Here is a 16759-nt window from a genome sequence, read left to right as displayed (position 1 = left end):
TAAGATTATAACATCAACTTTTTATTTTTACATAATAGTATAAACTAGCCATTTCTATAACAACAAATCTTTCTAGTCGGTAAACTCCAAAATCAAAGTTTCTTTTTTTTCCCACCCAAAGCACAAAGTCCAGAAGTTTCCAAGCAGAAACAAAAGTAATTGTGTTTTTTTCTTTAATCAAAGCAGTCAATTTAGCCATCTCTGCTAACTCCATTAACTTCCATTGTGGGAATCAAAGTGTCCTTCTGTTTCATAGGACTTATCTCATGCATCATTACATCAGTCATATGAGGTAGATGGGCCTTAATTAACAAAATATCTTACCTATTTTATTCAAACAAAATATATTGGCTTGATATATGGTATTTTGGGAATATGGATACGAGTTTATAAATGCTCAAAAAATACAGGCCTCAGATAATTACTATGAAAATCACTTTAGTGTATATACATTTTTAACATTGCCACTCTATTGTTTATGTCAGTGCAGGTTCTCTCTGCCTGTTTCTGAACAATATATGTAATGAATTTCATGAAAGGTCAAAAGTTAAATAGGAATTTGATAAGCCTTTATCAATTTTTAAGCCAAGATCATTATGTATTTCTTTCCCTTCAGAGTTGATAAGAAACAGTTCCACCTAACACTGATTAAATATGATTACCAAAACAGAAGCAATTTTTCTCATGATTACTAAAAATTTAATATGTCAGTACTTCTGTGACATTAGGCTACTCGTATGATATTCAGCCTTAATCTTTTGAAAAGTATTTACCCTGTATATGTTACACACATTTCAGCAGCGTATCTATGCTTTGAGAACAGAGTTTTCTTTGAAAACAGAGTTATGGCCATATTTTGTTCCGTACCTAGTAATCATACCTTGCATTGCTATATCTGTTTTTTGTGTCAAAATAAGAAAAGGTTCTTGTCTCATAATCATAGTCTCATATAGTGGTACTTATATGCTTTTGAACCCTTTTGAATGTTCATGATTTCTGCATAAATATGACCTAAAACATGATCTGTTGTCCACACAAGTTCTAAAATTAGATAACGAAAACCCAATTAATCAAATGAATCAAAATCTTTATACTTATTTATTTATTTGTTGAGGAAAATGATACATAGCTATATATTTGTGGCAGAAGTTATTAATCTTTGCCTTCTATAAATGGTGTGCCTCCCTTGGCAGCAATAATAGCAACTAAACATTTTTGATAATGTTTATCAGTTCTGCACGTCAACTTGAAGGCATTTTAGCCTTTCTCTCCTCACAGAATGGCTTTAATTCAGGGATGTTGATAGGTTTCCATGCATAAACTGTCCACTTCAAATGCTGGTACAACATTTTTATGGGATTAATGCCAGGACTTTGATCAGGGGTTAAATGCTCCCGGTTCGGACCAGATCGCCCAATCCAGTAGCGATGGAAGCGGGTGGTTCGGAGAACCGGTAGCAAAAACCCCTGCCCCCCCCCCAATGCCCAGCTGAGCCGCACAATCATCAGAGGCTTTTTTTTTTTTTACTTTTAAAAGCATTTTTTCTATAACCTCTTCGGCCGAAAAAATGCTTTGAAAAGTAAAAAAAAAAGCTTCTGATGATCGCGCAGCTCAGCTGGGATCATCCAAGGCTTTTAAAAGAAAAAAAGCCTCTACTGATCAGGCAACTCAGCTTGGATCATCAGAGGCATTTAAAAGAAAAAAAGCCTTTTTTTTCTTTTAAATGCCTCTGACAATCCAAGCTGAGTTGCCTGATCGTCAGAGGCATTTCATTTAAAAGAAAAAAAGCCTCTGCCGATCAGGCAACTCAGCTGGGATCGTCAGAGCCTTTTGAAAGCATTTTTTTACAACCTCTTTGGAGAAGAGGTTGTAGAAAAAATGGTTTTAAAAGTTAAAAAAAAATTGGTCACGCTCACCCAGTCACATTATCCCCCCCTCACCAAGCCACACCCACAGAACCGGTAGTAACAAATTTTAGATTTCACCACTGACTTTGATCCATTCCTTGTGTGAGGAACAGATGATGTTTTAGTTCATAAACTAAACTAAAACATGCTGGAGTCCATCTTCAGGAAACTTCTCTTTAGCACAGTGTGTGCTGTTTGTGTTCTGTGTAGAGAACTCTGCTAGAGAGAAGTTCCCTGAAGACGGGCTGCAGAACGAGTCTGAAAGCTCGGAAGACAAAACCTCTGGTCCTGGTGACCGACCCAGATTGGATCCTGCAACATTATCCTGGGACACATATATTTGCCTTCATTCCTGGCATGACAGCTATTGAAAAATCTTCCTTTCCAGTATTCCAATCCCAAGTGTCAGGATTCTGCAGTGTTGATGTTTCATCTTTTACTAGCATAACAGTTACAAGGGAGCGTGCTGAGATATTACAGGAGTCCTCACTCTCCAACCACAGTCAGAAGCGATACTAAAAACAGGGTTGTAAAGTGAAACATCATGTGACTGTGCCCAACTTACAATGTCAGTTCTTGTACAGTCATTAGCTAATCATGCTGTTGTTATTAAGCATGATATCACGTGACTGCAACTTGCAACTTTCTGCTGGCTTCCCCATTGACTTTGCTTTGTATGAAACTGGCTGTGAAGATCACAAATGGTCCACAGTCACGTGACTATCGGATGCTGTGACCATTGTAAACGCATGCCAGTTGCCAAACACTTGAATTGTAATTCTGTGACTGCAGGGATGGCCACAGTTTCAAGAACTGGTCAAAAATGTCTTTTTTCAGTGCCGTCATTACACTGGTCACTAAACAAGCAGTTGGTAAGCAAGGACTACCAACTACCTATATTTGATTCCTGGTGGTTGGTGCTTGTGACACTCATTTGTATCTGGCCTTAGGGCACAATAAATTTGATTTGATGACACACATTTCAATTACATGAAGCAGTCAATCCATGTAGTTTTGAGAAATGCTAGGGACTCCGTGGTTAAAGTTAGCCAGGATAAACTTTATGGAATTTTTTTAAAAATCCCCTACTATCAGCACCTCCATTCACTTTATACAAAGCACCTTATATTTGATGGGGTTAATACTTGTTTTGAAAGGAAGATAAATATGAATATTTATCAGTATAGCATGAACATAACTGAGCATGCCTGTGTTTATTACAGCAGTACATAAATAAAGAAAAAAAAATAAGCCTCCTTATAGTACTAGTTGAATAGTTTCCACCTGCCCTCAAATGGAGAATTCATTTCCAGTGTTTGTGATTTTTTACATGTTTGTTTTTGAACACTCCAGATAGCCATAAGAACTGTTGCATGGTAATATATTTGCTGACAGTTTGATGATACGGTTCTCCTGAAGTACAATTACTCCTTCCTCCTAAACTCATGACAAACCTTTTTCCCAGTTGGTGCTGGAGGAAATGACTAATGCTTAACCCATTTGTGTGATCAATTCACTTAAGCAGCTACTGTGAAATGTTAATCACAACTTTAATTTGTACTGCATTAGCATTTTGATTAACTTGTAGGCTTGCTAGCATACTTGAAGCACTTTTACTCATAGTTACTGCTCGGAAATGACTTTTTGATTAATTAAGTTTGTTAGATAGCAGCTGAGCTTCCTGAATGCTAACCTTATGGGGCTAAAAGTTCAGCAGAAAGTTACTATGAACTGTTGCCATTGAATAGAATTCTTGAAAATGTACTTTCAGTTCTAAGGTGTTTACACAATATTGAATGTTGTGAGAAAATGGACCTTAACCCTCCAAAGAATGCCAATTTATCTGGATAAAATAATTGTAAAGTTTTATTTGTACTTTAAAAAAAATGGGTATGACCTTAGAAATTGATTTAAATTTGGCATCTTTTTAAACTCATTTAAATTTTTTAAATTTAAATTTAAATTAATTTTTTAAACTCATTTAAAGTCATATTTTTGTTCTTTACAGAATCATTTTTGGACAATTATATGATGTTGTTTTGTAAAACATTTCATAAAATTAATTACCATCTTTAGAATGTAGTGCATTATTCAGTGAGTATTACCATACACAAAATGAAAGATCTATAGAGCTTTTTCCTCCTTGAACCTTTATCCCTTCAGAATTCTGGAATTTGAAAGGTTTGTTTGCACTGGCCTTTACTGAGCAAACTGCAAATCAGTTCTGCATTATTGTAGCTTACGTAGTCATAATTCAAAACTCTCATCCATCTTCATTTCAATTGGTTGGATTCAAAGTTAGTATACTCATGAACTCCCTGCTCTTTAGAATTGTCATGGATTCTATGTTTTGATGCCAACCTTTACTTAAGAGGTTCTCCAACTTTCTCAGTTCACAGCTTCTTTAGTGTCTCAATTTTTTTTTTCACAGTGTACCTGTAGGCCAAAACTATAGCAATCTTGAGGTGACTGACAAATTTTGAATACCGCTGCAGGAGTGAAATGCTCCCGGTTCAGACCGGATCACCTGATCCAGTAGCGATGGAGGCGGGTGGTTTGGAGAACCGGTAGCAAAAATCCCTGCCCCCCCCCCATGCTCAGTTTAGCCGCGCGATCATCAGAGGTTTTTTTTTTTTTTTTAATTTTTAAAAGCATTTTTTCTACAACCCCTTCGGCAGAAAAAATGCTTTTAAAATTAAAAAAAAAAGCCTCTGATGATCACGCGGCTCAGCTGGGATCGTCAGAGGCTTTTAAAAGCATTTTTTTCTACAACCTCTTCGGCCGAATGGTTTTAAAAGTAAAAAAAAAAAAAAGTTGGCCGCGCCCACCCAGTCACATTACCCCACCACCAAGCCACAGAACCGGTAGTAACAAATTTTAGATTTCACCACTGTACCGCTGTGTTTCACTCAAACTTTAAAATATCCCATAGTGTCCCTGTACGTTTGCTGTGGTGCCCTAGGATGCCGTAACACTCAACTGGTAACTCACTCATAGTTGTATAAGCTCTCTCATCACGCCTTTCATATGTTTCTCTGTTTACAGAATCTGGATTTGCCTATAAAAAGGAAACTAAAAAAATAATCCCTTCTCCTCTCATAGATTATCTCTGCTATCAAGGAAACAGTTATACAAGCTATAGTCTCCTGAATGCAAGATATTTGTAGCAAAGTAAGGACTAGAACATGGGCTTTAGCTATTGAGCAGCATGACAGTCATGACTTCAGTCATTTATTTCACCCATGTTTGGATTTGCTCAGAGATGTGGTACTTTTATACTGTCCTCTTTGCTTAGCAAGTTCAACAGCTCCTTCTCTTGTCCCCTTCCTTCCATCAAAAAGTCCATGCAGTGGTAGCTGGTTAGAATATCTTACCAAATGTATAACTTTCATGTGTCCTTCCTTGATGTTCTCAACACTGACCATGTATCTTAGAGATGGAAGCTCATCTCTAATCTTTTTGCATGTAAAATACATAGATCATACTTAAGATTTTGTGGCATATCAATGTTTGAATGTAAGTTCAATGTCTTTAACAGTTTGGAAACAATTTGAGGTTTTTTTAGGCTCTCTTCGGTACAAATGGTATCAAGTAATGCTATGAATGCAAATAAAGACAAACAAATGGAACAAGGCCCATCCTACTTTTACATCTTACACTGCAGATATGGCACTGATGATCTTGCATTCTATATTATTCCTATCAATATGCTTGAAAATGACAGCATCCTGGTTGATCATTTGGGCCACTCAAAATCAGTCTTTTTCCATCTCAGGTCTACCCCAAAGTTTATGCAGAAAAGTCAAAATAAATACCTAGTCTCTAAGGTTGCACCTTTCTGTTTTCTTGGAAGAAATTGCTTCCATATTCTTTTCTAGTGATCTCCTTCTAATCAGAATCTTGAAAATATTACAGGATTTTGATCAACTGAATTCTTGTTTTGACAACTAAATTTTCCTCCTATGCTGCATCTTGGTCACTGTCTCCTGAACTATCCTGATAGCTCAATAAGCAGGAGCAGTTGTAAACTTCAATTTTTGATTCACAACATCTTAACAGTTTGGAGGATTTTTTTTTCCATCTCAGCTCAAAATCAAGACAGAAGAGGTCCTCTGGGTTTCTCAGAAACTATCCATAATGGCTTCCTATTCTCTAAGTAGAAAATCTTTTGGAAATTTTTAACATAATGAAAATTGTTGCAGAAATAACCATCACTTGCAATAATCCAGTTCATCATATTTTGGCATTCTTTTTACACTTGAGACTGTCTTCCATAAGAGTACATCTTGTAGCCATCTTTTCTTTTTCTCCTTCAGGATTGTATCCCCTTTTTTTCTAATTAACTGGAAAAGCACTTCATGAAAAGCCTTGCTTGCCTGTATCTGCCAGTGATTCCATTAGTCCATGCCTAGAATTCTCTCCATGTTGATGGTAAAACCTTTTGAGTCAATGGCTATCATTCCTTTTCATCAATTGTCCTGGAGGATGGCATTTTGAGTCACAGTAATGTTGGCTCATTTAAAGAGGAGTTTGTTATGTTCCTTTTGTAATTCTCCCTTCACTATTTTTTATAGAAATAAAATAGTACTTCATTCAAATACTTCTTTTATTCCAGAACTGATGTCTATGCCTGCGTCAAGACATTATATTGTTTGTTTGTTTGTATCCCACCTTTATTATTTCTACAAATAACCCAACACACATACTCAACACACCTTCCTCCTCCTATTACCATTGTTTTGTAGGTACCATTGTACCTTTCTCAATTAGTTGAGAAATTACTTCATCCTCATGCTGTCCAAATAGCCCTTTTCTGCTACAGCTTCATCTCAAAGGGTCCAGTACCTATTTTTGATCTTCCAATATCTATCTAAAGGATTGGGTCTCTCTCCCCAACATTTGATTAAATGGAAATAGCAGCAATCAAGTTTTATTATGAAATGGCAGAGCAACAGAATTTTCTTTAAATCTATGCACATTCTAGAAAAGGGCAACATTTGCAGTTTTTCTTCGTGTAAACCCTCTATTGAGCTATCACAGACACTTGAACTCTCTTTTCACTTAAAACTACAATTGGACTTCCTCTCCCAGTAACAATTTTTGGAATAGCAATTCTTTCCCGGTTATCTTATGACTGAAGATGCATCTTCAGATAATTAGCTGACTGAGTCATAGAGATTATGATGAATTATAGAGATTATGATGCAGAACTGGTTCATCTGTGAATTCACACATCCTACCCTCATAATGTGCATGAAATCATGTGACCTGTAAGTTCCTTATGTATTCTGCTATGTTATTTTCAGAGTCAGGGGTTTACTCCGAGCTGTTTGTAGTTATTCTTAATAGGCCTGCAGGACTTGGTTCCTGATAGGAAATCTGTAACTAACAAAAGATTTGAAATGGGCCCTGCAGCAGCGCATAATTTCTATGCAAATTCACAGATGATCACTCAAAGAACTTCAACTACAGACAAGAACTAGGCCCTATGACAAATAATGTGTATTTTCAAAATATACCCATTTATGTAATAAACTTAACTTGATATACTTTCTTAATTATATTTTATATAGCTTCCTACTGATAGAATCAATGGAAGGCAATTCTCTTGTGGAAAACTATATTTCATTCTTTGTTCCTATGCTTTAAAAAATATGCAGGAATAAGTATTTCCTGCATGTATCATCTGTTTCATCTGAAGCTGCTAGTGGGGTTTAATGGTTAGGTTGAACTTTCTTAAACCATCTTCCATAATAAAAATAAAAGTGCAGTAGGAAATTTCGTTTCATTTCATTTTCCTAAACTGTGCCGTTTTTCACCCAAAATGAATTGGGTGAAGGCTTTATCAAAACTTAAAATAAATCCTAATTAAAATTCAGGATTTGAATTTCTTTGAATTAATTAATCCACCCTGAAAATAATGAAAACTAAGAATTAGCAGCAAGTATTAAAGAATTGAGCCTTTTTTATGTCAAAGAAAAATTCTGCTTTCACAAATGGAATGCTTATATTGTGCCTGCTTCAGAGTTTATTATTACTATTAAAAATGTGGCATAACAGCAGCATAACTGATGTTGACTTTCATACACATAGAGTTTTTCCCAAGAACCTAGGATGTCTTAAGGTAGCATAGTATATGTGTGAATACAGGAAGTGTGCCCTTTTGTCATTGTAATGGTTGGTCACTCCCTCAGCCAGATGTTTAGACTGGATTTGACATCTTCATTGACTGTAGAGTCCTTCCCAAGGACCTGGGATAGGCAAATATTCTTGTTTCAAGGTGTCACAAAATGTAAGCTGTTCCAAGTAAAGCTGTCTTTTGCAGTTGACTGGTGGTGATTTTGTCAATGCCAATGATGTTCAAGTGGTGCTTCAGATATTTTGGGATTGCACCCAAGGCAACTATCACTATTGGTGCCATTTTTGCTTTCTTTTGCCACAGTCATTCTACTTCTACTTGCAGGTGTTTATATTTTGGGATTTTCTCCAGTTCTTTCCCTTCTATTCTGCTTTCTCCAGGTACTGCCATGTCTACTATCCAGGGTTTTTTTTGTCTTTCTTATTGACAATTGTTAAATCTGAGATATTATGTGGCAGGTGCTTGCTTGAATTCTAAAGTCCAAGAGCACTTTAGCTTCTTCATTTTCTATTACTTTGTCTAATTTGTGATCCTACCACATCTTGCTTGCAAGCAAATAATAATTCTTGCAGCTATTCCAATGTACCATTGCTACTTTGTCATGCCTTTGTTCGTAATCAGTCTGTGCAGTCTTCTTCCAGTAGATAACTAGGTGGTCCAATGTTTCTTCAGCTTCTTTACAGAGACAGAATTTGCTGTCTGTGGCTATCTTCTCAATTCTGGCTTTGTATGCATTTATTTGTTATTATTAAATTTATATGGCTATCCCTTTCACCATGTTTATTTGGGGTGACTAACAGTTGGCATTGACATTACCATTACACACAGAGTGACTGCCTCAACTTTTTTTAATCAATACAAAAATACCATTTGGACCGCCATCATAAAGTCTTGGTTTAGTTTTGGTTCATTTCTCCTTCCCTCATTTTTCTGCACTGTGATCTTTCTGCCATATATTCCAAATTAATAGCACTGTTGAATAACAAATCAGTGGCACTATTGAATAACAGATCAATGGCACTATTGAACAACAAATAAGTAGCAATATTGAAGAATAAGTCCAACTAGAATGAATGTTTCTTGAAGTGTTTGCCACATGAGCGTTTGCCTCCCCTTGGAGGGTTTTATTGCTCTTCTCCAGTCTTGTGGTTGACGACTGGTTTGTACAGTAGATTCTGCTGTATACAGGGCCACTGTTTTGTTCATCTAATCTTACAAAATGTAAGTTAAACATGGAAACTATAGAACAAAAGGAAAGAAAGCAAAGGAACATTTTTATTAAGAGAGTGAATACTCCTCCTTGCCTGGAATCATAATGAATGGGATATTTTTTAACACATAAACACTATTTAACCCTGTTATCATGATCACTGCTTAATCAGAACTAGTAATTCCAAAGCAAAGATCTTAGATTATTTGCTTCTGGAATACAGTGCATATGAAAATTAGTCAATTTGCCCCCATTGAGTATTAGTTGCAATTTCCACTTCTGTTGAAGTGTCAAGTATTTGTACATTCTGCACTTAGTTAATGAATGAAAAATGAGAGTAGATTTCCAAGCAACAAATGGAAGAACCCAGCCATTTGGGTAAAAATGTCCCTCTCCTGGATTACACATCAGGATAAAGATGCAAAGAATAAATATGATGGGTGGGAAAGCATAAAAGAGGATTAATTTTATTCAGTTTTAGGCACAGTGTGGCACATACGCTAATATCTTTGCTGTTCTTGATTCAATATGAGTAATCTCTGTCAGTTTCTGCCTAGCTTTGGGGACGCCAGAGGACCCTAATATAAATCTTGGTAACTAAGTGGGATGCAGAATTGCTTACTCAATTTCCTATTTTTTTGTCCCTAAATCTGCTTCATTGACACAATACAAAAACTGCAGTAGTAAATGAACTACATTCTTCATCACATGCTACACATTTTTTGTCATTACGGGTATCTCTGTATGCAGATTTCTAAATAGGTAATAAATGGAACGACAGCTAACGACAGCAGTAAATATTGAAAGGAACATAAAAGGGAAAGTGTAGTTTAGGAGAAGGAAAAAAATAAAAGAACACATGGTCTATTGGAAGTATGGCTAGAATGTTGTTTTCAAAACATGTAGAATATCTGTTGGATAGTCTGTATGCCTGAATACCCTGAAATACAAGTCATTCTAAAATTGGGGCACTTTGCTTGGCTGTGGCTGCTTCGGCTCTCAAGACTATTGGGGTTTCGGACTTGAAAGTGCCACCCAGTTTGAGTGATTCTTTGGGAATTGTGACCAGAAAACAGAATTGTATCCCAAATGACCCTCAATATATATTGGATTTGGTGATATTTAACAAGAGAGGAACTATTGATAAAATTGCCCTAGAGATTCTGAATTCCTTTGAACTGCTTTGTTTGAATGTGTCAGCAGCTGTTCTGTCCCAGCTCCGGATTTCCGAGGATATTGACACACACCAATGGTCCTTATCAAATTTATTAAGTAGCAAGAATAAACCAAAGTCCGGCAAAGGTTGGCAACCAGCCCAGAAAACAAAATACGATAAGACTTTTCCAGAAATGATCTGATGATAATTACAAGTTGTTTCCAGCAAGAAACTTACTAACCGCGTGTGACTTAAATAGGCTAAGGGAGTGGCCAATTATACTCAAGCCATACTCTCGAGGAGACCTTCTCCTCCTGAGTAGCCACTCCTGCCTTTTGGCAGCCCTGCATGCTCGAGCATTGAGAAGAGGCTCCTCCACTTCGCTCTCTCCACTTGAAGGAGCCTCTGGAGGTTCTGAAGGCCCTGGCTGAGTCTCTGCCTCTGGCACCACATCCTCTTCAGCCTCCTCGCTGACCAATGCGAGCGCCGGCTGCGCAGGCTGCTGGCGCGACACCACACCAGCCTCGTCGGGATCAGCCACGATCCGCACAGGCCACTGGCGGGCCACAACAGCAGCAGAAGTGTTGGTGGGTTGCACAGAGGGTATGAGATTGGCTGCAATCTCTGAAAGGGTTTGGTATTTTGGGTGGCAGAGGCATCAGGAAACAGCAGCCTTTGCAGCAGGGAAGTCTTCCTCTGGTGCCGAGTGTCTTCTGAGGTGGAAGCGGTGTGATTGAAAGAGGAAATGAGGCAAACATGGAGCTTAACAACTAGGCTAAAGGCTAATCCATATAGAGTGTCACTATCATCTATTTTGTTTGCTAATGTGTTCCTAAAATGGCATATATAAAGCTAGAATTAATAACAAACTGTCAGGTGAGAAACTGCTGTGTCATCATTGCAACGGAAATTTGGTTAAATCGCTCTGTCCCGGATAGTGCTGTTAGCTTGGGTGGGCTTTCAACATTTCAGCTTATTTTCTTTTGAGAGCGGGCATCAGAATTTCTTTTTTTTTTTAAGGTATCCAGTGTGTTCAGAGAAAAAGATGGCAATAAAGGTTATCTTATATCATCTCACATCACCTCACCTCATCCTACCCTATCCTACCTTATCTTATCTATATAACAGCTGGATGTATTTCTGAACTGTTGGATAACTGAATGGGCTCTTAGGAAAGAATGTACATATAAAACTCAATTGTGTCTTAGCAGGGAATTCATCCCACATGAGACCCATGATCCATCTGTGGCAGTAGGAAACCTTTTCCATATATATCTGACCCAAAGATGTCAGTCCTGTTGTAGAGAAAGGAAGTCATCTTGCAATATATAAGGATAAAGGCCCAAAGACTGCAGGGACTCAATACTGAGATGTGGCATCTCAGTATGTACTCAGTTACCTTTTCGGTTCACCTACCTCTTAGTTGAGGAATTCAAAAATTACTGCCAACAACCAGTGAACTCCATTTGCTGTCCTTGGACTGCAACTCATATGCAAGTGTAGAATAGAGAATAGAGAAATTGGATTGTTGTTCTGGGGGATTTCAGGGGGACAGGAGAGTATCACATCACCATTTAATAAAATATATCCTTTTTTTTTTCTTTTTATTTCATGCTTTACATTTAAAGGAAATGTTTTAAAACTGTGTTGAAGATAGACAAACAGGTACCGCAGATATATCTCAACCTCTTAATTTTTTTTCCCTCGATCCAAATGAAAAGGATAAGCTATCATTTTTAAACCGAGCCTCTCCCACATAACTGAAACCAGCTTTGTGTACTTTTTTAAACTCTACATTTCTCCAGGATCAGTGTAATTTAATTGAAATAGTGCTGCATGTGTAAACAGCTCCTTTGTTTAAAGAAGATTCCACTGTTTAGTTTGCCTTAAGTAAATGCAGCCTTTTGTTTGTCTGTAAAACATTTGATTAAATGTACGGGCTAATATAGACAGCTAACATTCCTCTAGTGGGCTGTATGAGAAGTTGGAAATACATTCTAGCATCAAACTGCAGAGTAAATGCCCCTTTTAAAAACTGAAAAACAAACCACAACTCTAGATTCTTTTATAATTAAAAAAACATTATCTTTCCAGCATTCTTGGTGTTCGTATAGTTTTGCAATAATATTTTAATGGTCACCTTTTCAATCTTGGACATTTCCTTAAGGTCCATCCTTTGCTGTTAAAATAGAAATGAGGTGGAATTTGTTGACCTGCATATTTTTAGTAATATTTGTCAAAATTCATCTTTCATAAACACAAAAGGAATATCTTGACGGGGAGGTTAATAATTGCAGGAAGCAAAAGAAAAAAGAAAAGAAAACTAGGTATCTACCTCTATTGTGAAGGTCAATGTGTGTTTTTTAAATAGTCACAGGACTTTCTAAGAGAGACCAAATGCACACGGTTGGTGCGTACATTCCAGAATGTGAGGTCTCCTGTGAAATAATTAATGCCAACTTGGGCATGTTACATTTAATTATTTAAGTTCTCTTTTTTGTCTTCATGTAAGGCACTCAGGGCAGTTTAAAAAATGATCAACAGAAATAATTAAAAATACAAGAACATCTGTAACTGAAATTGTCACCGTCTCCTCTCCTTGTTTGCAAGAAAAGAGGACTGGTGGAAGGAATTGTCAGGTGCCGTGCAATTAATGACTTCAGAATCTTTGTTGGATGATGAAGATGAAGTTGCAAGTTGCCATCTGCTAATTTATACCATAACTACCAGAGAGCTATAGCTAAATCGGTTCTTTGTGTGTAATTTGAGATTATAAGGATGGAATGATAACAGAGATAAACATATCACCCAGAACAGAGCCTAAGAATAGATGATTATCAGATATTGACAGTGTACATGAAATAATCTCCCAGAAAGTTCACAAATGTCCAGCTCCTATTAGTTAATATTACTTATAATGAAGGATCTCCATAATGCTAATTCTGTTGTCTCTCATTTGCACTCAAATGAATTTAGTTTATTTGTATAAAATGACAAGTGTGTATAGAAGCTACTTTCTCACTGATTTGAATATACTTCTCTCATAACCAAGATATGTGAAATCACATTATTTTTATTTTTAAAAAGTAAAATATGCACATATCTTTTGTATTTGTATAAAAGATTCATCATAAACATTGACCTAATTCAAATATTCCCAACAATGGAGTATTCAATTCAATGATTGCAATTCAGCCCCTAGGTGGGACTGGTAAGGTGTTTATATCTCATTCTAGTGTAGCTCTTCAATGCTGGGGATCAGAGATGTTAGAATGGAAAATAACTCCTGGTAGGCCCATCTTAATTCAAGTTTTCCAACAGTGTACAGTGTCAATGAAGCCAGAGTACTGGTAGTTATATTTGAACCAAGACATAATCTCTTGTTACGTATATTAAATAATAATTAAGTTTTCCCTGTTGTATGCACTAAATTGTTCTTGGGGAAGCTGTTAGCAGGTACAGTGTTACAGCTCCAAATCCTGAAATGAGTTATAAAATTTTGATTTCCTAACTTGATATAGGAGAAGGAAAGAATAGCAGGTTTACCATCAAATATACAAATTTTGTGTTTTGTAAATAATTCTAAAGAACCTTATGCCAAAAAAGCTTCCGTGTATAGCTCTCTTCTACAAAGTAAATATGATAGTCAAATTGTAAAAATTGGACAGTAAGCTATAGGTGAAGCCAGAAGTGATGTTCCTTAAATAAATTATAACAATATAGCAAACAAGCTCTTGAGTTTGTTTTAGGTTGGAATAAAAAAAAGGCCTTATATTGTGACAAGATAGGCAGGGTGAAGAAACAATGGCTTCTCATATAAAGGAAATTAGCCATCACAAAAGTTGGCTGCCTTTGCCGTTTATTTGTTTGTTTACCTGGTCATAATTTAGATTCATATGACCTCCTTTGCTGTTATATATGACATACTTTATTTCCATCCATACAGATTTTGTGGCGCTCAATATCATATCACCATTCATAATAATAGACAAATATGCATCCAGAATCATAGAAGGTATTTTAAAATAACTTTTCGTTTATTTGTATAATTAATATAGTTTTCTTCTTGATTTAGGCAATGCTGGATGTTGCGGCAAATGAGGGCTGGCTGGTGACAGTACTAAATCTTACCAATTTGGTACAGATGCTGATTCAGGGACGATGGATCCATGACTCCTCTTTGCTTACTTTACCTAACATAGAATACCATCATCTTCATCTTTTCAGGTATACAGTTAATTATTTATAAAACTGATCTTTATGATGCAGGACGATAATAGTGTTGTTGTCTGTCCACTCTCTTCTTGTTGAAACTTGTGATATAACATTAAGATTATTCATATTTCAGTCACTCACATGCTTTGGAGATTTTGTTTTCTACTGGGTTCTTACCCCTTTCATGAAATTAGAATCTTCCAATAAAGCTGAATAATCAGTCAATGAAGAGAGACCAAAGAAAATTCCCCTTCATTTTATCATACTGGTTTTGTTCTCCAAGATATATCAAATGTAGCAATGTCTTCCAAATTAGACATTTTTAAAGAAATTAATCAAACTGAAGGAGAATAAAGCTGTCAGCAGATAGCAATAGTAACAGCTACACATTACCTGATATGGACAGAGATAAGTAATCTCTATGAATAGGAGTGGCTAGAGAATGAGACCAAGAATTGATTATTGTACTCACAACCTGCATATTGGCTTCCTATATAATGTTTATCTTGTTGCCAGATGTGAATCAGGCCGTTGAACTAAATAAGCCCATGGTACGGTTCACTTCTCATGAGCTACCTTTGTATTTGTATAAACAAACTTCAACTTACATAATGGATCTCCTTGGATTCATTTTGAAATGTCCAATATAGCAAATTTAGAAATATATGCTTATCAATGTTAAGGGAAAGACAACATATGAGGTAGATGTACAAGGCTGGGCATAACATTGGAGTGTCCTTTGAAAAGTTTTGGTTTGTCATCAAGGATAGGTTGAGATGATGACCATATGTCTATGAAGTTTCCAGGAATCACGTTTGATTCAGGGGCACTTAACTAATTCTGAGAAAGGGAAGACCCTTTAAGATTGATTTCTATTCTAATGCAAACAGTCAGCATCGGATCAAACTTTGATTTCCATACAATTTGCTGATTATATACAGCATTAAATCAAATGTTGCTAATCTTCTGATGATTACATGCCTATGAAATGCCAGATCTTTCCATCTTTGTGCCTACAATAATCCCGCTGCAGTTATCATATACAAAAATAAAGTTTCATTACTTATTTTCAACTGTTTGTCCATCAGTCTCAAAAAGAAAGTTCTCTGGTCTCAATATTATATTAATCTTTAAAATCCTCTGAATCAGTGTATGCATTACCCACAATGAAGGATGTGAAGATGATGGATTTTGATCAGAAAAGATAAATCTCTTAAGGACTTTTTGCAGAAAAACAGAGAAAATGAATTTGTGACATGGTTTTGAGGACTAAACGTAACAGAATATAGATAGAAAAGAGTCATGTAATCTAAACATAAGATGTAAATTTATAATTATACTTATAAATGGAGTACAATTTGTACTACTGTGAAGATTTGAAGACACTATGTTTTCTATTCTTCCTTTACTTTTTTCTTCTTGCATTTTCAGCTTTCTTTCCAATTTCTTTTTAGTTTTCTCCTTCTTACTGTATATTAGTTTTTCTTTCTTATAAAAATTGTAGTAAAATCATACAAAACTACATAACCCTATGAAAGAAATCACCATATCATTAATTTTAAATTGTAATTTAAAGTAGTAATGTTAATCTACATGATACTTTTAATCCATGCAGTTTAAAAACAAGAGGCAAATTGCTTAATAATCTGCAATCTTGAGCTATGGTACAATTGTCAATGTGGTACTTTTAGACATGGAGCAGGCAGCATGCCAGCTTTAGAAGCAGTCTGTCATTTTAACTTTATTAAATCCAAAAAGTATTTTTGTGAAAGGCTAAGACAACCCTGTACTTCAAATAGCTTTTACATTTTTTTTCTTTTAAAATGTCTTCACAACTTCATATTCTTATTTTTGACTTTTTTTAAAGAAGGGGATGTTCCCTGAACTGAAATCTCAATGACTGTACGTTTTCTATTTTATTAGGAAATGGAGCCAAGGGAAAAGAAAAGGTGCTTACCAAGGGCCCATTGAATGTCTTCCTGAACTGATGGCTGCCTGTGATGGAAAAGAGGATATTTTTGCTTCCCTTGTGGACTGTGATTTGACTTCCGCACACATTATACAGGTAACAATTGTCTATCTAACCCACTTAATATTACTAAAGAAATAAAGCTGCATGGTATAAATGCACT

General features: G+C 36.0%; 1 protein-coding gene across 1 annotated transcript in view; it reads left to right on the top strand.

Moving 5' to 3' along the window:
• ASCC3 (activating signal cointegrator 1 complex subunit 3) overlaps window positions 1-16759 on the top strand; it is a 211215-nt gene that overhangs the window by 185628 nt on the left and 8828 nt on the right. Inside the window, exons 38-39 of the mRNA XM_060689118.2 lie at window positions 14488-14639; window positions 16551-16692. Coding sequence (XP_060545101.2) covers window positions 14488-14639; window positions 16551-16692 — 294 coding nt within the window. The remainder of the gene's footprint in view (window positions 1-14487; window positions 14640-16550; window positions 16693-16759) is intronic.

Source organism: Pantherophis guttatus, chromosome 1 (assembly GCF_059756535.1).
Source record: "Pantherophis guttatus breed Tessera chromosome 1, ASM5975653v1, whole genome shotgun sequence".
Taxonomy (NCBI): domain Eukaryota; kingdom Metazoa; phylum Chordata; class Lepidosauria; order Squamata; family Colubridae; genus Pantherophis; species Pantherophis guttatus.
This window is presented reverse-complemented; position numbering and strand designations above follow the sequence as displayed.